General features: G+C 39.7%; 1 protein-coding gene across 1 annotated transcript in view; it reads left to right on the top strand.

The window, feature by feature from the left end:
• lrrk1 (leucine-rich repeat kinase 1) overlaps positions 1 to 22,099 on the top strand; it is a 58,953-nt gene that overhangs the window by 23,553 nt on the left and 13,301 nt on the right. The window contains exons 11-30 of the mRNA XM_007568220.2: positions 197 to 309; positions 6,372 to 6,442; positions 7,172 to 7,301; positions 8,145 to 8,257; positions 8,706 to 8,920; positions 9,018 to 9,182; positions 9,837 to 10,009; positions 12,510 to 12,633; positions 13,000 to 13,159; positions 13,316 to 13,494; positions 13,577 to 13,674; positions 14,508 to 14,679; positions 14,765 to 14,931; positions 16,159 to 16,298; positions 17,022 to 17,280; positions 18,649 to 18,818; positions 20,231 to 20,428; positions 20,517 to 20,656; positions 20,734 to 20,871; positions 21,655 to 21,849. Coding sequence (XP_007568282.1) covers positions 197 to 309; positions 6,372 to 6,442; positions 7,172 to 7,301; positions 8,145 to 8,257; positions 8,706 to 8,920; positions 9,018 to 9,182; positions 9,837 to 10,009; positions 12,510 to 12,633; positions 13,000 to 13,159; positions 13,316 to 13,494; positions 13,577 to 13,674; positions 14,508 to 14,679; positions 14,765 to 14,931; positions 16,159 to 16,298; positions 17,022 to 17,280; positions 18,649 to 18,818; positions 20,231 to 20,428; positions 20,517 to 20,656; positions 20,734 to 20,871; positions 21,655 to 21,849 — 3,120 coding nt within the window. The remainder of the gene's footprint in view (positions 1 to 196; positions 310 to 6,371; positions 6,443 to 7,171; positions 7,302 to 8,144; positions 8,258 to 8,705; positions 8,921 to 9,017; positions 9,183 to 9,836; positions 10,010 to 12,509; positions 12,634 to 12,999; positions 13,160 to 13,315; positions 13,495 to 13,576; positions 13,675 to 14,507; positions 14,680 to 14,764; positions 14,932 to 16,158; positions 16,299 to 17,021; positions 17,281 to 18,648; positions 18,819 to 20,230; positions 20,429 to 20,516; positions 20,657 to 20,733; positions 20,872 to 21,654; positions 21,850 to 22,099) is intronic.

Genomic DNA, 22,099 nt, shown 5'->3' with positions numbered 1-22,099 from the left:
AACAACCAGATGGTTGGATCTCTAACTTTGATATGCTATATAAAATCTTAGTTTGTTGTTGCTTCCTTTACCTTAAATACACTACAGAGTATTGGGTGGTTTCAGTTTGTTTGCATTCAGAAACCTTATGTGTAGCAGGAACTCTGTCAGCATCAATGTCCTAATGCCTCCTGCCTCCATCTGCTCTTCCCTTCAGGCTATCGTCTCATTAAAGCTGTGTGGGAATCTAATTGAAACGCTCCCTTCTGCTAATAAATGGAAGTGCTCGAAGCTCAAGACTCTGGATCTGTCCAGGAACCAGCTTGGCAGGTCGGTCCTCATGCTCACCTGGAAACACTTCCTGGTTCACAGGCAGGCGGCTAAAATTAGTCTGGCGGGAATAACTGTTGATGTCAGTTGATATGAAACCAAAACACAATGCCTCTGTGGTTTTGCTTTGCTCCATCTGAATAGTAAGGCTATATAAAATTTTATGTTGCAGTGAGTTTAGTTGTAATAATTACACTTTATAAAAACCATTTTCTTCAGCCCTCCTTTTAGTACAAGCTCGATCCAGCTGCTAGGTTTTCTGTGCAGCTTTATTCAACAAATGAGAATATCATTAAAGAGTTCACTGAATTCAGTGACTGACTGCAGTAAGTGAAACTTTACATACATTATTTCCAAACTGACTGATGTTTTCAAGCCTTTATTTCTTTTAGTTCTGCTTAAAGCTCATTGTAACAGCATATTTAACATTAGAATGCTGCATCAGACCAATACAAACACTTTTGTGTTGCAATTTATGTACAGATATGCTCTATACCTTGTAAACTACTGCTTGGCCGTTTTATTCTCACCCTCCTCTTCATCGCTTATTGTGAGGTCAGAGCTTCTTTTTGACAGCGTGCCAAATATATTTATATCTTCTCTTGACCTTAGCACCCCGCCTTTTATGCGCAATATGGATGTGTGTGTGCTTTTTACAAGCTGGGGACTCTATTCCACAGAAGTCTGAACATGGCACACATTTAATATAGCTTGTACCTTTATCATGAGGCCAGTATGCCATCTTGAAGATGAACCATCACAATCTAATGAGGGAAGTTCCATGCATGCTCTCATAATCTCATGATTTATTGCATATAAATGCTCGCTGTGTTCACGATGCAACCTAGAAGAATTCTCCAAGACAAATGATGATGTTATTTTTACTGCCATCTGACTTCTTTATATAACCAGGCTTAAAATACCTTATTTGATTCTATGTAAAAGTTGTCTAAATTATTATTTTCTATTTCTAAATATTTTTTTTTGGCTGTGGTGGCCTTCACTTGACAGCACTCCAACAGAAAGGGGGCTTAGAGAAGAAGGGGAGACATGTGGCAAAGAAACTGAGGACGGTATGCTGTGGTGGCGTAGGGGCTAAGCACAGCCCACATATGGAGGCCTCAGTCCTTGATGTGCCTGTCGCAGGTTTGATTCCTGGCCTGGCGACCTTTGCTGCATGTCTTCCCCCTCTTTCATTGTCCCCTTTCCTGTCAACTAACTGTCAAATAAAGGCCACTAGAGCCAATAAAGCCTTTAAAAAAAAACAACAAAAAAAAACGGAGGATGAGACTTGAAATCTGAACTTCTGCACATACGGCTCCCGCTCTGACACCACATCTATATTATTACTTTTTAAATGGACAAAATAGAGCTGTTTTCTTGTATTTCTTTCTCTTCTTTTCCTCCCCAGACATTCCACTTGTCTGGGGTACAGGCTGCTGCTGTACCTTGTAGTCACCATTTCCTGGTAACCTGGTGTGTTTCGCAGCCTCTTCTATAACCATTGAAAGGCCTCTGAAGCTTTTCAATGGTTCAGTGGTTCAACAACTGTTACTACGAGTTGCTGAATTTCTGCAACGAGTCATTATAACACCTAAAAACAGACAAGTTCCACTTTTATATGTAACAAGAGTGATCACTTCTTCTTTGCACGGTGACCTCCATTCCATGGAGTTCTTGGTTAACTCGCCGACGACAGTGATTGTTCTAAAGGTTCTATGTGGTTTTGTTTGGAGGCAATTTTGCTCATCTAGGCGAGCTTGTGATATATATTTTATATATTTCAGGACGAGAGGGAATAATTTTCCAAAAATGCAATGATTTAACCAGAAATATCACAAACAAAACCAATCAGAAGCAACGCAACAGAGCTGCTCCAACCTTCTGCCACAATGGGGGTGCCATTGCTGACTTTTAAAAATATTCCTCAACCTAATTTCTGACTTATACATGCTATTTGACATTATTGTTAAATGTGAATTTTTTTATTTTTTTTATTTTGCTGATTATTATTTGCCTGCTTACTTTGGGTGACAAATCTGTCATCTTTTGAGTCAGCTGAGCTAATATTTTGAGATTGAGACATGTGTAGTGTGAATTATTAGGATGTTCTTAACCCTTGTGTTGTCTTGCTTGTCAAAAGTGACCCAGTAGCATGTTTAGCTGTAGAAAAAATACCCTAAATCAGTGGTTCTCAAACTTTTTCTCCTGGGCCCCCCTACTGGTTTCCAAACTATTTCTGGGCCCCCCTATGGCTTACAAATAGCTGTCTGGTTGAATGATGTGTGTGAGCGAAGTGGGTGAGGGTTGGATTCTTAGAGACTCCCTGTTATACTCAGCCCCGGCTCCAGACAAACAAGGGGGGGAATCAACTTTTTGGGGAGCAAAATGAATCGTAGCTGAACATAGACAACAACACCAGTAGCCTAAGCTACTTGTTAACAAGCTAAAGGTGCTGTATTGATATTAGCTAGCTAGTCATCTTTTAGCTAACTTTACCTGCATCCAACAGCATGACTCAACAGTCTGTTAGTTTGGGGGAAAAACTGTGAAAAGTTCTTTGCGTTTTGCTGGTTTGCTGCCATGATTCTAACACACTCCTGCGTAGCTCTGCACAGCAGCAGCAGGTCTCCTTCACTGCCCCACAGGTGTCGTAGCGCTCATGTTGAGTTTAAAGGCGGTTCGGAAAAACAGGTTACCACATGTTAAAACGGATTAAACAGTTTTAACTGCTGATAAAAGTGACAGAGGACACGGATATGGGAAGTGCGGAAGCCTCTACAGTTTCAAATTGACAGACGAATAACAGAGAGTTGACCATTCTCAGGTAAAAACCCAGCGCATACAGTGTTCATGTTTTTTTTGTTTGTTTTTTTTTTCATCCAGACAGCTTCCCGGGCCACCCCGGCAATGGCACGGCGTTCCCCCTAGGGGGCGCGCCCCACAGTTTGGGAACCTCTGCCCTAAACTATCTTTTTCCGACTTGAAATGTTATGACTTTTCCTAAATTGACCCCGTCATTAAAAATAGTGACACTTTGTTTTTGTTTATATTTCCATGTGGGCTGTACACCACTAGGGTCCAAGGATTGTCTTATGGGTCATTTTGGACCCGCGAATTATAAAACCATTTAAAAAACAGTTAGACCATTTAGAAAAAGAGTTCAACACACAAACGCTCTAATACATACACACACACACACCTGCACTCACCCACCCACACACACATACACACACGCGCGCGCGCACACACACGCACACACATGCACACACACACATCAAAGAAACTGGATTGATGTACAAATTGAACTTGTATTTGACCTGCACTTGCACTCTCAATCTGCATCTAACCCCTCACATCACACAAGTTCCCAAACACAACAAAAAATAATCTGACATAATAAAATCAAATTAGGTATAGAGGATATGAAGGTATGCTGAATCTGAGTACCACTAGTTGGTTCCTTGCTGAAGCCATGAGTCGACGTTTCACTAACAGGTGCTACGTTGTATGTTTGCACATACTGACCTACAGGGGATCTCCAGCATAAGAAGTTGAACATTTTATGTTGAACAAATTCTTGGACTGAAGATGTTCAACATAGGAGAGTCTTCATATGGTGAAGAACATCTTCAAGTTATAAAGATTTTCTTAAACATTATGTGTTGAATATTTTGTGTTCAATGTGGGATGTTCTTCATCTTATGTTCAACATAGGTTAGAAAGGATAGGATGATCTTTGGCTTATGCTGAAGATGTTCAAAACATCTTATAAGTTCAACACCTTATGTTGAACAGAAGACGTTCTTCATCTTGTATTGAGGATGTTCAGCAGAAGAACATCTTCATGAGATGAACATCATGTCATGAAGATGTTCTTCTTATGTTCAATACCTTATGCTGAACAGAAGATGTTCTTCATCTTGTGTTGAACATCTTATATAATTATGAGACATAACATAAGAGCTGATGTTAAATTGTTCACAAAATCAAGCTAAATTTTTTTTGTTGTGTTACGAGCAGGGGCGCTGCCAGGGATCTTGGGCCTCCTGAAAAAAAATTAAATTGGGCCCCCTCCCCCTACGTAGCTGCTCTTACAATTTCTTGAGTCTATGTGACCCATCAAAAGCATCATAATTTCAAAGGCTTGCAACTGCCTTGCTTTCTTTGGTCCAATACTGATAAGTACAATATTTACTGCTCATGAATTTTACATGCAAGAGTAAAATTCAGTCTGCATACAGTATGCAAGTAGGTTGCTTACATTTTTTTCTGTTCGTTTTAGCTTACTGAAATGTCTTTCCCCACGAGCAACAGTCATAGACAACTTGCAAAAAACACATAAAGCAATCCAGACTTCTCAAAAAATGCTATGTAGTTGCATTTTATTCAAGTTGCAGTTCATAACTTTAATAAAAAATATGTTTTCTCCATATTTGTTAAAGCTGTCACCATGTCGTAGCAGTTTATAAGACAGATAATCTGTGAAAATGATCAATCTCCTCCCTGAACTACTATTGCTAGCTAAAGTAATGCATCGTTCTGACCAAAATCAACCAATCAGAACCAGTAGGACGCTCTTAGCGCTGTCAATCAACCTCATTCACTCACTGCTAAATGTGCTAATGGTGGAGAAACAACTTATCATTACAGGAAAATTGTTTATCTGCCATCACTGGTAGCTATGCTAACTACACTGAGCATTTACAACAGGCTATGCTAGCTACAGAATAGCACAGAGCAAGGCGGAGGAAGGATGGGCCACATGAGATTGTGATTGACAGCACTAAAACTCTCCTACCTTTGATTAGTTGTTTCTAGAGAGTACTGGGAGACAGTATGGATCTTTCACAGATTACCTCTCATACCATACTGTCACAAGATAATGACAGTTTTCAAAACTATGTGGAAAAAAAATATTTTTTATAAAAGTTACATACTGCAGCTTTAATTTCACTTAGGAGAGAACAGGTCACGAGGGATTTGAGTTAGAGCTGCTGCTGACCAACTCATCTGTTAAGTGGCAAAAGGTACGAGTTCAATATATGAATATCTTATTATATCTTATTATCAGTAGACTGTAGCTAAGCTAATTATGCTAAATGGTTGATAATTTCACAGTGTCTTCTCCTCTCTTTTGGAGAAACTGTGCTCTATATTTTGACTCTTTTGTTTTTTTCTCTCTCTCTCTATTTTTTTTTTTTTTTTTTTTTTGTGGACTTTATTTTTTTTCTTTTCTTCGTAGTATCTTCCCTGGTCGTTTGTTTCTTGTCTTGTCTTGTGTTGAGCTGCTTCGCTTTGCAGTGCTGCGCTCCGAGCGGGCCCTTTCCCTTTGATGGGGCTGGGTTGGTTGCGGGTATGTATGGGTGTTTTTTTTTTTGTGTGTGGGTGGGTTCATTTTTTTTTTCTTGCTACAATCTTTCTTCATACATTCTGTTTGATTTTTTTTTTGATTGGGCGGGCCTTTTTTTTTTTTTTCTTTGTATGATGAATGAATAAATAAATTGTTTGTGGCGGGCTGTTTGTTGGTGCGGGTCGCTTTGTTTTTCCTTCCTTCCCTCTCTCTCGCGCTTGTTTCGGGGGGTTTTTTTTTTATTTCCTTTCTTAAAAAATTTTAAGGGATTGACCGTTTGCCAAAAAGTTTCCAATTTTTTGCTTTTTTTCCCTTTCAGTATAATTCATTCTTAAGTAATAACTTCACATTTATATAATTACAATAATAAACATTTACTGTGTAAAGGAAAATTGCTACAACACTTGGTTTGTGGTGAAAAAAAATACTGTTGATTGTCTTTGTATTGTATATCAAATATACATGATAAAAAAATTCTTGAATTGAGTTGAATTGATAAATAACAGATTGTTTCATCATGCCAAATATATTTTGGATTCAAAATTTAATTAATTAGCTTTATTTTGGGGCTTTTGTTAGGGCGGGTCATTTTTGACCTGTAGGACAAAAATGAGTAAACAGAATGTTAAGACAACACAAGGGTTAACTGTCTGTAGTGCTGCTGAAGTTGAAGTGTACTTCTGACTTCATTGCAAATTCTATCTTTTAGAACCGAAGAGGGGCCCAAGTCCAGGAGGCTAGCCTTCCTGACAACATGGAACAGAAGAGATCCGGACCCAGGTAACGGTTGGTTTTAAGATCTTAAGGTCACTGTGTGTTAAGCGCTGGTCTTTGAGAATCAAATGCATTTTATCCTGGCTTTAATCTATGTAAATATGTCTGGAATTAGTTTTAAATGTCTCCATAGTTACTAAAATTGCAAAACTAGAGAAAAACTTTCTTGGCAGCAACATTTTACAGCAAAACTGCCCTCGAAAAAGCTTTGAAAATAAAATAGACACACAAAATAAGTTTGGTGTGCATTTTTTTTTGTCCAAGCAAAAGGTGCCAAAGTGTCCCCCAGATTTTTCCTTTCAATTTTCATATACATTTTTATTTAGTTTATAAAAATTTGCCTCTCAAATTCCAATTTGATCTGCATGTGTTGTAAACATCCCTTTGAAATAAACATACAAATTTATGTGTGAGCTATTTTTGTTTATTTGGGAAAATGGTCTGAAAGGAGATGTTATTAAAATTCAAGGTCAAATTTGTTTATTATGGAGTTATTCAATCTTATCTTCAGGCATCTGTGATCACACACCTGCTATTGTCCACATAAGCATTTTTTTGTGTCTGTAAAGATCATTTACTCAAGAGCTTTTGAATGCTACCCTGTGCTGTAAATACTTACATTCTCATTATAAAATGTTTCACTCCAACATATTTATCCATTGATATGCAGCAGAGATGTGTATTGTCCACTGTGTCTGAGCTGTGAGCTTTGACTCTTTGTATTCTGTTCCACAGTTTGTCCCATTGAGTTTCCCAGTGTTCTACGAGATTCCCTGGAAGTGTTGATCCTGAATGATAACCAACTGGAGTGTGTTCCCCAGTCACTATGTGCTCTACACAACCTTACTGAGCTGTATCTCTCTAAGTGAGTCCCTCTGTGTGTCTTGTGCATCTGTCATGGTGAAAGTCATATTTAGGATTAAAAACAAATGCAGTAATTTCCTTTAGTAAAGGATCGGTATTATATATTTTCCGGGCACATAGTGAAATCTTGTAGCACAATCAAGTAACTATGTTACCTTCAGTTATAAAAATGCTGTATTTATCAAATATGACTGTGAATTTGACTTCACATCATAGCTGTATCTGATGCCTTAAAATAGGCTTCCAACTTTTCAATAAGCTCCTATCTTTTCCAACACTCTACCTTCACCTCGTCGTCACAACACTGGTTTGTAGTTATGTTGTTTACAACCGCTCTTATGAGCATTATAGTTTGTATTATGAGCTCAGCAGAAGCACAGGTCAAGCAAGTGCTTGCTCATTGTTGCTGCTGCTAGTCTGAAGGAGCTGAGTGGGGGAGGCATAGGGGAGGGGTGCTCTGTGAGGCAGAATCTCACTTTGGAAACTGCAGCTCCAAGGTAGAGCTTTGGGTCAACAGGCGTCGTTTTGTATGAACATGTATTTAGGCACCCATGAATGGTTGCCATGGAAGATTCAAAGATTCCTCAAACTTGCTTTGAAGAATCAAAGTAACACACCAGTTATGTGTTTTTTGTGAGAGAATAACATTATAACATCATATAAAGCTCAAAAATATTGATTGTGCGTAATACTCACCTTTTAGCTAAGATTGGTCTTATTTAATATATTCTTCTAAAATGAAGACACTCATCCAAGTATCACAGCTTGGACATCCAGACAGTATGATAGCTGTGAATTCCCCTTGCTGTGACTGTCTGATTGATGTTACGTTTCCTGCTGATAGTAATCCTGGAATCCGAGAACTACCAGCAGAACTGGGACAACTTTCCAACCTGTGGCAGCTGGATATTGAAAACCTCAACATCAACAATATTCCACAGGCAGTAAAAGATGAAGGTACTATTTCACCACAAAAACACTCTGATTCTTCTCACAGATAGATCTAACTGATCAGGTTTTAACTGATTGTGTGACTATGTGGTTGTGTGATTGAAAAATTATAACTTCCATTTTTAAGGAATGTTTTATAAAACCAGAATATCTTACTGCCAGCTCAGTCTTGAGTGATCAGCTGTGCATCCTCTTAGATCGCTGGTTCTATCATTTTTCCAGCTGCTGTAGTTAACAACCTCCTCCTAATGTATGTACAAATGACTCTATTTAGCTCTTGACGTTGATATTGGATCATGCTTTTAGTTTTTAAAATTTTAGACACAGTAGTACACACAGTGGCAATGTGATACTATGAACAATACTGTAAAGTACTGATGAATCCAATAAAACATGGTTAGCACTTGTGCTACAGATTCAGGACTTAAAATGAGTGTGGTGTGTTGGGAAACAGGTGCCAACTCTGTCCTGGCGTTCCTCCGGGCGCAGCTTCGAAAAGCAGAGCCCTGCAGGCTGCTGAAGATGCTGGTGGTCGGTCCACCCAGGCAGGGGAAGTCGGCCCTGGTGGAGGCTCTGCTGACGGGCAAGGCGTCTCCCTTCACCCCCTCAGAATGCAGTATCTCCACCTTCAGTTGGGAGCTGGAAAAACCCAATGCAGGCAAAAATAATGTGAGGAAAATGCAGAGAACCCATAACATGTGCTTACTGTCCACTCAGCATGCACACAGACTCAAAGCTGGAACATTTCTCTATGTGTCCATCACAGAAGGAGTCAGTCATGTTCCATGTGTGGGATATTGGTGGTCCGGCCAGCATGACCACAGTCAACCAGTGTTTTTTCACTGATAAGTCCCTGTACGTGGTTATCTGGAACCTGGCTCTGGGAGAGGAGGCTGTGGCCAACCTGCAGACATGGCTTCTCAACATAGAGGTAACTTTTCTCTTTCCCACTTTTATATACACACACAGGCACAAACACGTTTTTATTTCTCCCTATATTGGCACTTTTCATTGCCTTTCATTCATTTTTTATTCAATTACTATAGCATAACCCTGACCTTTACTCTAACCCTACCAGTATATACCTAATCCTAAACCTAACATAAACTCCACTCACACTTTAGTCCTAAACCTGACCCATAACCCTAAAACAGCACCTCTTCTTATGGGTCCCAGACTTTGGGAGCAGCCAGTTTCCACAACATTGTATTTGTTGCAAAAATGTGCCTTACAATCTAATACAATGACACACACATATACACACACAAAATTTTGTATTTCTACCCACATTTGCATTTTGTATTAACTTCTGTTGATTTTAGCAACTGCATTTATGCCTACCCCAAACTCTTACCTTACTCATTACCATTATACTCATAATCCTAACCTTAATCAAAACTTAAATCACACCATACCTCTAAATCTAACCTTCACCTTAAAAAGGGCTTACCCTGCATTGGAACTGCACTGTAAAAAATATCTCTAACTTACTGAAAAATACCAGCAGACAGTGTTTTCCACAGGATTTCTATGGCTTGACTTTCATCTACATATATAATAACTTCCAGTGTTTTGTGTCCTCTAGGCACGAGCACCCAACTCTTCTGTGGTAGTTGTAGGAACCCATTTGGACCTCATTGACACTAAGTTCCGCACAGAGAGGCTGGCAACACTGCGAGCTTATGTTCTGGCTCTGTGCCGATCGCCGTCTGGATTGCGGGCAGCTGGTTACCCCGACGTCACCGTCAAACACCTGCAGTAAGGACACAGTTTATCTGTAATCACAATTATCAATAGCTGCATAAGCCTAACATTGATGAAATCCTTGTGGCATAACACTGTTGAATCACATTTCAAAAGAAAAATCTGATTTTCATTGGTTAATTTCTAAGAAATGTTTATACATTTTTACTTGACTCAGCTTCATGTTATGTCAGTGAGAATTGTGGGCTTTTTGGTCAGTAAAAGAGGGATGCCATCAGTTTTGTCTGACCCCTAGAAGTTAAGAAATGCTTCTTGATAAAATTTATAGCAGTTCTTGCATGAAGACCTTTTGACACAAACACAACCAAGCTCACACCGTCTCCCTGTTCATCAGGTGCCTCATGCATAAAAGAGTGCGCAGTTTTCACACTAAAACTTGGTGTACGGAAAAATTTAGAAGAGTGTGGCGCACAAAAAAAATCGGATGCATAAAGCCGTGCGCACGCACGTAGCCGTGCACCTTTCCTTTATAAATCCTAATTTGCGGGAAATAGAGCCCAGCTGCTGGTCCGCCCTGTCACCACCCACAAATACATTTGTGAATTAGTATGAATACCCGGAAGTCAGCCACCACGTGAAGCAATAACCATGGCAACGTCCTTGTTTTCAGCAGTATAGGTATTTATAATAATAATAATAATTATATATTTTATTTAAAAGGTGTTTTGAGGGCACATAATGTCCCCACGCAAAAGTAAAAATACATTCTAATGAAAAAAAAAATCCAAATTAAGGTCGTGCAAATACCTGTTTGAACAGTAGCGCGTTCAGCTGGGATTTAAAGACAGACAGGGAGTCAGAGTGTTCTTCGAGTGGGATTATGGACATTTATTCTAAATAGTAGAATTCTGTTTACAGAATAAAGATGCTTTATGTCCATAAGGCACATTCACAAAGTGGGCGGCTCAACTGAAGGATGGCTGCAGCTGTACCGGTACCGTACGCCTTCTTTAAGTTTTGCTCAGAGATCCAGGATGATCAGTCTGAGCAATCTAAACGCTCATAAACCATCATCAACATTTCCGAGCAGATCAATATGATCTCTGAACAAACGCTCCCTCTGAATCCTTCCATTGGGGATGTTCTCCATCAGAACCAAAGGGCTCCACAATTACATGGCTCACCTTTGCGCAGCTACTTATATACGTGTGATTGCATACACACCTTGATCACCTTAAAAATAATCAAACCTGTTGATTATTTTTAATCAGCAGGTTTGAGTTAATCTGCTGATCCAACCCAGTTTTCTTTTTTTAGTGAGAATGAAATTATTCCGCAGATGCATTTCATGCGCTTCGGCTCACAGACCAATGTGTTACATCTTTGTGAGACAAACTGTGGGGAAGTGTTCTTTTTATTTTCGCGCGGTTTTTTCATATTTTTCTTTTTTTTTTTTTTTTTTTTTGTGTGTGTGTTAGCTTATTGTCTGAGGATAAATGCGGTTCAGTTTCATTGTTTACTTTAAACAATAAAATATTAAAATCATGAAAAACATCGGGTTTGAAACTTCTTGGTCTAAATAACCAAATGTAATCAGATTTCAGTGTATTTAGGTGAGTTTTGATGCTTTGTAGTTTGATATTGTCCACAGAAAAAGTTTGTGTGGCTGCCGCACATTTTTACGCCAGCAAAAACGTGTGCGTATATTTACGCAAACCTTGACGCAAAGTTAATTTTTCTGCATGCCTACTTGTGCGTAAAATATGGCGCCGGATATTTTTTGTGCACACACACGCTTTATACATGAGGCCCCAGGTGTTTACATGTGCTGATGTGTCCTTTGACTAGACCAGTGCTTCTCAATTCCAGTCCTCACTGCCCCCCTGCTCTGCATGTTTTCGATGTGCCTCTATTCCAGAACAGCTGATTCAAATGATTCCCTGACCATCAAGTACTGCAAAAGTCTGTTAATCACCAAAATATTCAATCCAGGTGTGTGGCAGAAGGGAAACACCTAAAACATGCAGGGCAGGGGGGCCTGAGGACCAGAATTGAGAAACACTGGACTAGACCTTGAACACGTAGTTGTTGTCTACCAATCATGTCTGGTGGTGAATGGATGTGGTAACCTGAGAGTTTGAATGAGGGAATGTGACAAGAAGTCTGAAAGTACTTTGAGAAGTTAGGATGAATAAAAACACACTTTTTCACTTCTTTGTTGACAGGTCTCATAAGTAAGCAACAGTACTGTGTTTTTGGACACAAAAGTTTCTGTTTTCTTTTTTCTTGCATTGCCTCCCAGGCAATTTTGATCAAATTAAAAGATGACTGTAACTTGTAAATATGCCAGATGTTGCTGTTCTTTAGCTACATCATAAATATACCTACAGTATAGAATATTTTTATGTTGGCTTGGTATTATTTCCCAGCTGCCAGAAGCGAGTTTCTCTGTAATCTACCAGAGGAATTTGCGATTCGTCAGACATCCAAAGTGTTTCCAGAACATCATTGAAACCTGCTGCACTCATCTGTTTGTGTTTTTCCTGGCGTTCAGTGAGGTGTCATGTAAGACTCTGGAGGGTTTTGATGGTCTGAAGATGCTGCTCTACCATGTGGCTCTCTCCATGAAGGACAGCAGCAGCAGCTCAGGCTGTGGGAGCAAGCTGCTGGCCAGACTGGTGAGTTCTGTTCTGATCATCTACCCAGTTTACTGGGTTTATTCTTTATGATCGCCTCTCCCACACAAACATGTTCTGTGTGTGAGTGGATGGTTTGGTTGATAATCTGAAAATCAAAGTCATGTTCTCTGATTGGTCCCATTTTCTGCAGCTCATCAGGAGATTTTTTAGGCTCTTGCTTGTCCTAGCTTTGCTTTAAACTGTTTCCCATGTTCTTCTAATAATGTTTGCTACAGATGTGTATGTAAATTTGTGGTTTTAACTGTATTTTTGGCTCACCAAAATAACCAAAGATCATGTTGCTTATGTGAAATGGAAAAGTGCTGCATGTTTTACATGTTTGTATTTCTGTATGTTGTCTGTCAGATTCCCAGGAGCTATTTTATCCTACAGGAGGCAGTGGTAGAAGAGAAGAAGAGAAGACATGCTGAAGGAGAGGTCCAGTACCTGACTGAAGCTCAGTTACTGAGCATCATTGAACAGAACCCAGAGAGTGACATCAGAGATTATGAGGACCTGCAAACTGGTACGCAGACTGGAATGGAAACCCATTTCATGTTCTAACACTTGAGTAATGTCTTAACTCATAAATTTTTGCAGGAGACCAGAGTATTTATCCCATTTTATGGAGAAAGCACCTGACTATGACTCTCTACTTTTCTCTTCTTTGTACTTCGCCTAGCCATCAGTTTCCTGATTGAAACTGGAACCTTGCTGCATTTCCCTGACACCAGCCATGGCCTGTGTACTCTGTACTTCCTGTGTCCTGTTTGGCTGTCAGACTGCTTAGAGAGGATCGTACATCTGAACTCCTGTCGGCCTGTCCCCAGGAATGGAGTGATCAAAGTGGAAGACCTCAGGGTGAGCCTTCAGTGTCTGTTGTTGTGTTTAATGGTGATCTGAAGCTTCTGCATACTCTCCTGCTGTGATCTCTGCTGTACAGAAGCTGCTGGCTGGAACAGGGTTCACCCAGGAGACAGAGGAGCAGTACTTCCAGTTTCTGGCCAAGTTTGAGATAGCTCTGCCTGTTGCCAATGACAGGTAAAACTGAGCAAATTTATTGGAAAGAGAATTTTGTTCTTATATTTTACATGTCAATATAAAAAGTAGTAATGGGACTTTTATTCCAGAGTTCATAATTTTTTCATCACATTTTAATCAAAAACAAAACATCAACAAAATAAGCAACATTTTCAATTAAATTCCTTTTTGCTGCTAAATTATTTAATAAACAGACATATGAGGTCAACAACAGATATTTATAGTTTAATATGTTATTCAGGTTCTAAAACCATCAGGTTGGTGCAAAGTGTTTTTCTACCCCTTTATCTTTCCAGAGTTTCAGTAACTCCTGATCATTCATGGAACTTCTGTAGAATGTTCAATTAGATACTGACATTAGCATTGGGGAAGTCTGTGCTACTACATGTTTAGCATTAAGATAATATTTTAGGCTTGAATAACTTCGCTGATAGGCTAAGTACTTTTAGTGCAACTTGCACATGACAGGTTTTTTCCAACCTTTCATCAGATTATTTTTGTAAGCAAAAAGAGAAAGCCAAGTGTGTCAAGAGAAACGGCCTCGTCGTCCATGGATGTTATTTGCTGATGTCACTTGAGCATCAGATTTACTCGGGTACCAGAAGCACAACACAAAGGTTCTGGCAGAGAGGAACAGCTCAATTTAAACGGGAGTTAAACATCAATCTGATCCATCTGCCTCGACTGAACCAAAGTTTAAAAGCTGGAGTGAGCATTCAATATGCTCACCGTTATAAACTGAATCATCCAGAAGAAGAGCGGCACCTGATAATGGAGTGAATAAATATACATTTTCCTGTTCATCTGCATTCTTGTTGTTTCTCCTTCTCTAGATATTTGCTGCCACATCTTCTTCCTCCAAAGCCAGCCATGGACATCCACAGCTTCCACCGCCACACCAACAACACGCTGCAGCGTCTCTTTAAGATGAGCTTCGTTCCAGCTGGCTTCTGGGAGCGCTTCATTGCCAGGATGCTTATCAGCCTCACAGAGATGGACGTTCAGGTGAATGCTCCACTAGAGCCTCAGTAACCACTGTGTCACTGTAGGGACTTCTTCACGATTGACACATATTGTGGTGTTCCTGCAGTCGTTTGATTCAGCCAAAAACAGGAGCCTGAACCGCAGGAGTTCCCTGATCTATAGCTTCGCTGGCAGCCAGCAGAGGAACCGCTGCAGCACCTTCAGGGTCCGACGCAGCCAAACTATCTACTGGAAGGAGGGGCTTCTGGTCACTTTTGATGGAGGCTACCTCAGGTCAGAATGGGGGATGCATGAACACTGACATTTACGGAGGAATGATAGAGCACAGCTGGGCAGAAGGACAAAGTTGTTCATCAGAATTCAGAAAGAGATGTCAACATTTGTCAAAAGAATTTTGTGGCAAAAGAAGAAATTTTTCACAAATCTCAATAAACGACTGTTTCCTCAATCCACAGAGCGACCTTTAACCTCATGTCCAGCCAAAACCTAGAACTTCTTAAAGATTTGCACACCATTGGAGCATCAGCTGTCAAACATCAGCTGTTTACAGTCAGGTGGAAAACACCGCATGAAAGCATGTGGATATATGGATATTTAATAATTCAACAAAACAGATTCAAGTAATAAGACTTTATTTAAACTTAAAAACCGTTTCACACTTATTGTAAAATAGCATCTTATAGAATAAACTACCTGACTCTCACATTTATTCCCACTGAAAAACAATCCACAAGTGTCTGATGAGAACATTACCCAGCACTGTGAAAGAGGTTTGTCCTGCTTAGAACCAGTTAGCCTGCTGTGCTCCTGTCTGTCGGACTGAAAGCAGACTGCTAGAGCTGTCTACCGTGTTTTTATTGATTTGGTATTTGGTGTAGAACAAATTCTAATTTTCAACAAAAATAATCTGTTCAGGAAACATCAAAACATGAAACAGGATATCATACAGCAGAAAAGAATATCATAAAATACACAAACAAACAAAAAATACAGCCATGTATTTGGTATATTTGCAGACAATTTCCAGATGTTGTTCTCAGTGGGATTCTGTGGACTAACTGGAAGACTGCAAACAGCTCACAGCTGAAAGTGACGAGTGGGGCAAACTTTCCTCAGAGAATATCAAAGTCATATTGTTATTTACAAAACGACAGGGTGTCCTAACTTTTTATATTATAGAATACAAATTATTTTTGTTTGTTTGAGTAAAGCAGACTAATATTTATGCTTAATTTAAACCACGATCTTGTTCCAGTTGTAAATAACAAGCTTAGTCATTGACATGATAATATTATTTGTTAGAGAACTAAAAATAAAATAAGGTGTTCTTATTTTTCAGCATATTCTATTGGACTAATATAAATAAAATGTAAAAAAAATACACACCAAAAAACAGCAATTTCAGCTACTCTGCTAGAGCTCATTTATTAAAAATGTATTAAAAGACTGATTGAATTTCTAAGACTTTGGCTGACGGAGGCCATGTGCTCATGTTTGCAGTGTGGAGTCGTCTGATGTTAACTGGAAGAAGATGAAGAGTGGAGGCATAAAGATCCTCTGTCAGTCAGACATCAGAGACTTCTCCGCCATGGCCTTCATCACTGACCACGTCAACTCTCTGATGGAACAGTGGTTTCCTGGTCAGTGCTCCTTTCTTCTCATACTTGTAGTTGAAGCGGAGGATTACTTCTTTTCACTTTAGGATGCTGTCCTGCTCTCATTTAAAATTTACACAGAAAGAAAATTAGTCCTTCTTGCACGTGTGATGTTTCCTAACGAAACACTTCTCGCTCTCAGATTTAATGCTTCTCACATGGAACCGTTCTGCTTCTGTCTGAAAGCCAGGAGAGAAATGTCCAGTGATTTGCTCACTCTCTGATCTCTTCTCTATGCTGATCTTCACTGAATCGTAGTGTTGATCCCAGCATGTGTGAACTCCAGCCAGTGCTGCAGGTGTACAAATGCCACTGACTAGTAGGATTCACCTACACCTTGTGTGAAGAACTGCCTGGCAGCAATCCATTACATGCAAGACATTGTTCTGTTTTTACTTTTTTTTTTTTTAGCTTTCTTGATGCTAATCAGCTGCTTCCAGTAGTAAAAGCCTTACCTTGTTGCCATGGTTACATACCATAGCGACTCTCCGAAAGTTAAAAAGTAAGAGCAAAAATCCTCCCAGCTGCTCAGCATCCAGAACCAAAGCCAACCACTGGCCAAACAGCAACCAATCAGAAACAACATAACAGAACTGCTCTAACATGCTGCCACCAGGAGGGGTGCTGCTCCTGGTTATTTAGCGTAGTGTTGCTTTTGCATCCATTAAAACAAGTAAATATTGCTTTGTCTTCCTGTCCCTTCTCTAGCTTTGACAGGCACCCAGAGTGATGGGAGTCTCCTCATTGAGCAGTATGTGCCTTGCTCCCTGTGTGCCCCAAGGGACCAGCAACAGGAGCAGGCAGAGGACGGCAGAAGAAGAGAAGCTGAGGTTCATTACTTCAACATGGAGGACTGTGTGCTGGCGGCTGTGGAACAGGAACACATCGTCTGTCCTCAGCATCCGGAGCAGTCAATCCCTCTGCAGGAACTGGTCCCAGAACTGTTCATGACCGACTTCCCGGCACGGTAAACCACTTTCATTAAACAATGCCATACACTGGAGACTTTTGGATTGTTGATCCCGAGTTGAGGGAATTCACTAAACATAGCATCAGGACTTTAAATGAGTCAAATATAAAGTCACTTATTAGTAACAGTATTAAATGCGTTTATTGATTTTCAGTGGAAGACAGGTTGTTTCAATGATAGGTTCTATGATCAATAGAAGTTGTCAGGAATAGCTTGTATTCCTTCTGTTCTCCTGATGCTTTTTACAGGGTTGTAGTAGATTGACACCTATTCGTTTACTTTAAACAGCACAATACTGACTGGGTAATTATGGGCTCATCCGTAACATAAACATCATCCCTGACTGTCGCAACTTGATTCAAGTCAAAGTTTAGTTGCAGCTAAAGGTACCATTAATGTTTGCTTGATGAACATCATGACTCACAGCTCAGCCAGGTGTTAATGGGAAAAGGGAAATGCCCGTTAGCACATGCATGAGTGGCCCAGACAAACAGCACACATTTCTGGTTCTGTAATCACTGCAGCATGTTCTGAAAACATGCACAGCAGAGCTGCAGCTGAGCATTAAATAAGTGATTATTCTGACGATTAATCAATAAGTTAGATTTAAAAAAAATGTATAAAGTATTAAAAAATGCATTGCATACATAAAATGCTAATAAACAAATACTTCAATTTCTTTCTTATATAAGAAAATAAACATTTTATTGCCTAAAATATAATAATAGCATTTCTTTAGTAAGCACTTTGTAGCAAAGGAAGCATCTGCAGCTTAAACATCCTCCTAATATCAACATGAGAAGCTCAGGTGTTTCTGGACTGAACATCAGTACAGAGCAGGGCTGACATGTTGAGTAGTTATAATTGGACCACAAAAGGTGCTTGATAGTATTTTTTTAAGTTAAAATTGACACTTGAAAAATTCTAGTTAGATCATATATACAAAGTTTTTTTTTTTTTAATGGAAAGTGTATGGTTTTTTTTTTGTAAAGTTTATCTTAATTACTGCTCTGTGTGTGTTCTTTCAGCGAAATTTTCTTTTTTTAAGTCTTAGCAGTTAATCAATTACTTAATTGATTGATGATTATTTCAATCATTGATCTATCATGATTAATCTGATTAATCATATCACCCCCAATGCGGACTCCTGTAATCTGCCCAGATGGACATGCACTATGGACATAACACAGTTATGTGTAAAGGAGGGTTTATAGTTCTATTTGTGCAACAGGTGGTCACTTGCACATTATACATAATATTATAATGCAGAACTAAACACTGAACGAATTTCCCAAGCGATGTCTACAGTTTAGGCGTGGAGCTTATTAATTGGCATACTTGTGTGTATGTGTGTGTGTGTGTTAGGTTGTTTCTGGAGAAGGCTCAGCTGGAGCTGTGCGAGGAGGAACAGAACATCCTCGGTCAGGGTGGCAGTGGGACCATCATCTACAGAGCCAGATACAGAGACCAGCCGGTTGCTGTGAAGCTCTTCCACTTTAAGAGATGTCGTCAGCTGTCAGCCACCAGCGATACAGGTGCAATAGCTTTCTGTGATAGCTTTGTTTATGAAAGAACCCATCTGTTTGGAGAATAATTTTACATAAAAATGGCAAATTTACATGTTTAATGTAAACTTGGCTATAGCGGCCATAGAGTTAGTAAAGCAGCTCCAGGTTTAGACATGTTGATTACTTCACAACCTTTATATAAAACCCAGCATATGTTCAGTTACAAATATGTTGTCTTATTTTAATACAGTAATTTATGTTCTGTTGACCTTTGACCTCCTTCACATGAATGAGTAGAAATAACAGTCGATACAGAATCCAATACACAAAGCACTTAAAGTATTTTTCTTTTCAGATTTTTTTCAGTTCCTAATGTTTTCATCAAAGTTAATGTTTAGATTATCTAACAAATTTTAATTTCAGATATTCAGTGTCACATTTACAACATCAAACATTTCATTTATTAAAGGGGACATGTCATGCAAATTCCAGCTTTCCAGCCCTTAAATAATTTTTTGTGTACTTTTGACTCCCGGTGCTGCGTAGATATTTTTATACAGACGATGTTATAGTTTTCAGGTTGTTCATTTTTCTCTATTCATTATAATGTTTTTCTTGTTTATGACATCACCACATTTGCTGTGGAACTACTAAGCAAGGTTATGATTTTAGGGTAATCAGTTTTGTGAATCCTCCATTCTTTTTTCTCATATCAGCTTTGTAATCCAAGTTCAGTTATGCTAAAGTTGCAAGTTAACAAGTCAAAATGTTCGGTTTTAGCATGGATTAACACACAGGATTCTTTGCATCGCCCCCCCTGGTATCAGAGCCTCACAGTGTCTGGTTAGATTTGATTTTTCTCTTCAATGTATCCACTTCAAAAAGGAAAATCCATTTGCACAGATCCCTCAAGGACGATTGCTTTAGCAGCTTCTGCCAGTATCAAGGGATTTTCCAAAATACTTCGTCTGAATGATGCCTCAATGGCCTTAGTTTAGGTCAGAGTTCATTCAATTAAATTCAAAAGGTACTTTTTTTATGCCAAAGAAAAACTAAATGTTGTCATAATTCAATTCGTCCAAGTAGTTGGTGATGAAGATGTTGTGAGCAGAAAGGATCTGCAGTAGCAGTCATTTGAATCTGAAGATGCCTCTGACTGAAGACTGTTGCTGTATGACAACCTGTCATGACATGCTAACAGCTTGTCATGAGTGGGTAAAGGACATCTTTTTATGCAGAAAGAAAGATGTCCTTTACCCATATCTTTCTGCAAAGATGTGGGTAAAGGAAGTCTAACAATGAGAGTTAACCCTTATAGTGTTAACTTTTTTTATATGGTGAAAATATGGATAAAACGTGTTAGCTGCTGCTGTTTTCTTTTATAATATCCCTTAGTTTATTAAACACATGACAGTAACAAGCTCTCGTTCGGCTCTCAGACACCATGGTGAAGCACCTGCAGTTCGTTAATGCGTGTCGCAGCTTCTCTGAGTTCCGTCAGGAGGCCAGCATGTTGCATTCTCTGCAGCATCCCTGCATCGTGGCTCTGGTGGGCATCAGCATTCATCCCCTGTGCTTCGCGCTGCAGCTAGCGCCTCTGGGCAGCCTCAACACAGTGCTGGAGAAGAGGCATAAAGGCAAACACTCCTACAACCGTCTGTCTGCTCATTTCCTCAGAATGCCTCCAACATTTTCTCACTTGAACACTTTGTGTCTCTTGCCTAGGCTCAGAGTACATGCCTCTTGGTCACATGTTAACCTTTAAGGTAGCGTATCAGGTTGCAGCAGGACTGGCCTACCTCCACAGAAAGAACATCATCTTCTGTGACCTGAAGTCGGACAACATCCTGGTGTGGTCCCTGGAGGTGTGTATGCGGCTTCCTGCGCCAGCGTCACGTCTGGAGGCCTGAGGGCTTCTGCTCATTAAACTGTGCTGCTTCAGGTTCAGGATCCCATCAACGTTAAGCTGTCTGATTATGGAATCTCTCGGCAATCCTTCCATGAGGGGGCGCTGGGAGTCGAAGGAACCCCAGGATACCAGGCTCCCGAGGTCCGACCGGGCATTGTTTACGACGAGAAGGTATTTATTACTTCACTTACAAATACTGTGGTTTTGATCTTTACAGCTTATAATGTAGTTATGCCAAGCTGCTGGTCTTATTGTTCTGTAGTGCTTGAATGGACAAATCATTCAGATTTTCAGTCTCTATAGCTGGTAGAAACAAACTGCAATGAACTTCTGCTAAAGATGCTTTATTAAACATGAATTATAGGCTGGGGGTCTATACATGTACCACACACTGTTCAGATTTTTATTTGCATGAAAATAATTTTTAATAATGGGATCATACATTATTTCACAGAAATTGAAAACATTATGTTGGTCTATCTATCACAAGAAATCCCTGTACAACACATAATGATATTCACATATTTTTCATACCTGTGGCAGATTTAGGCTTAGTTTTAGCAAAATGTTTCTTCTGATTATTGTTTTGGAGCCCAGACCTAAAGCTCATGCAGAATCGGTGGAGGGAGCTAAACATTGGGGTGATGGTAAGGAGGCCTTTCGACTTGGAGCACATTAATGAATTTGGCTAAACCAATAATATTTTATCTGCTGATTGTTGATAAATCTACATTGTATTTTTTAATGAAAGTAAATGAACAAGGATAAAATATTTGTTCCTCTTTTTGCTTGACTGAAATGATTTTAAATCTGAATCTGCCAGAAGTTTGGATCATTTTTGGGTGGAGTTGTGATATTCTGTTCCTAGAGCCGCTGCAGTTGTTCCTGGGCCTGTATTTGGACATTTCCACTGTAACGCTGCTGAATGCTTTCTGCTCTCTCCCGTCCATCCAGGTGGACATGTTCTCCTATGGAATGGTTCTGTATGAGCTGTTATCTGGGCGGAGGCCAGCTCTGGGGAACCACCAGCTCCAGATAGCCAGGAAGCTCTCCAGAGGCATCCGGCCGGTGCTGGGCGGTCTGGAGCAGGTCCAGTTCTACAGCCTCCACACCCTGATGACTGAGTGCTGGGACACCAAGCCTGAGAAGGTGAGTCCATCAGCAAAAAGCTGAAGGTTTTTGTCTTGTTGTCTTCATAGATCCTGTGATGTCACATCATATTACTGACATGTCATTTCATGGACACACCAGGCCATTTATAAAATAAATACAAGGTTGGGGTTCATATCTAGACAGTTTCTGAATTTGTTACGTAATGCTGCAGTACGTAACTTTGATTAAAAATCATGTGTTTTATACATATTTGTTAAAATTGTCACTATGATGTGACAGTTTGATA

The sequence above is a fragment of the Poecilia formosa genome, unplaced genomic scaffold, assembly GCF_000485575.1.
Source record: "Poecilia formosa unplaced genomic scaffold, Poecilia_formosa-5.1.2 Scaffold219, whole genome shotgun sequence".
In the NCBI taxonomy this organism is placed as follows: domain Eukaryota; kingdom Metazoa; phylum Chordata; class Actinopteri; order Cyprinodontiformes; family Poeciliidae; genus Poecilia; species Poecilia formosa.
The sequence above is the reverse complement of the archived record's forward strand: the minus strand, read 5'-3'. Positions and strand labels throughout refer to the sequence as shown.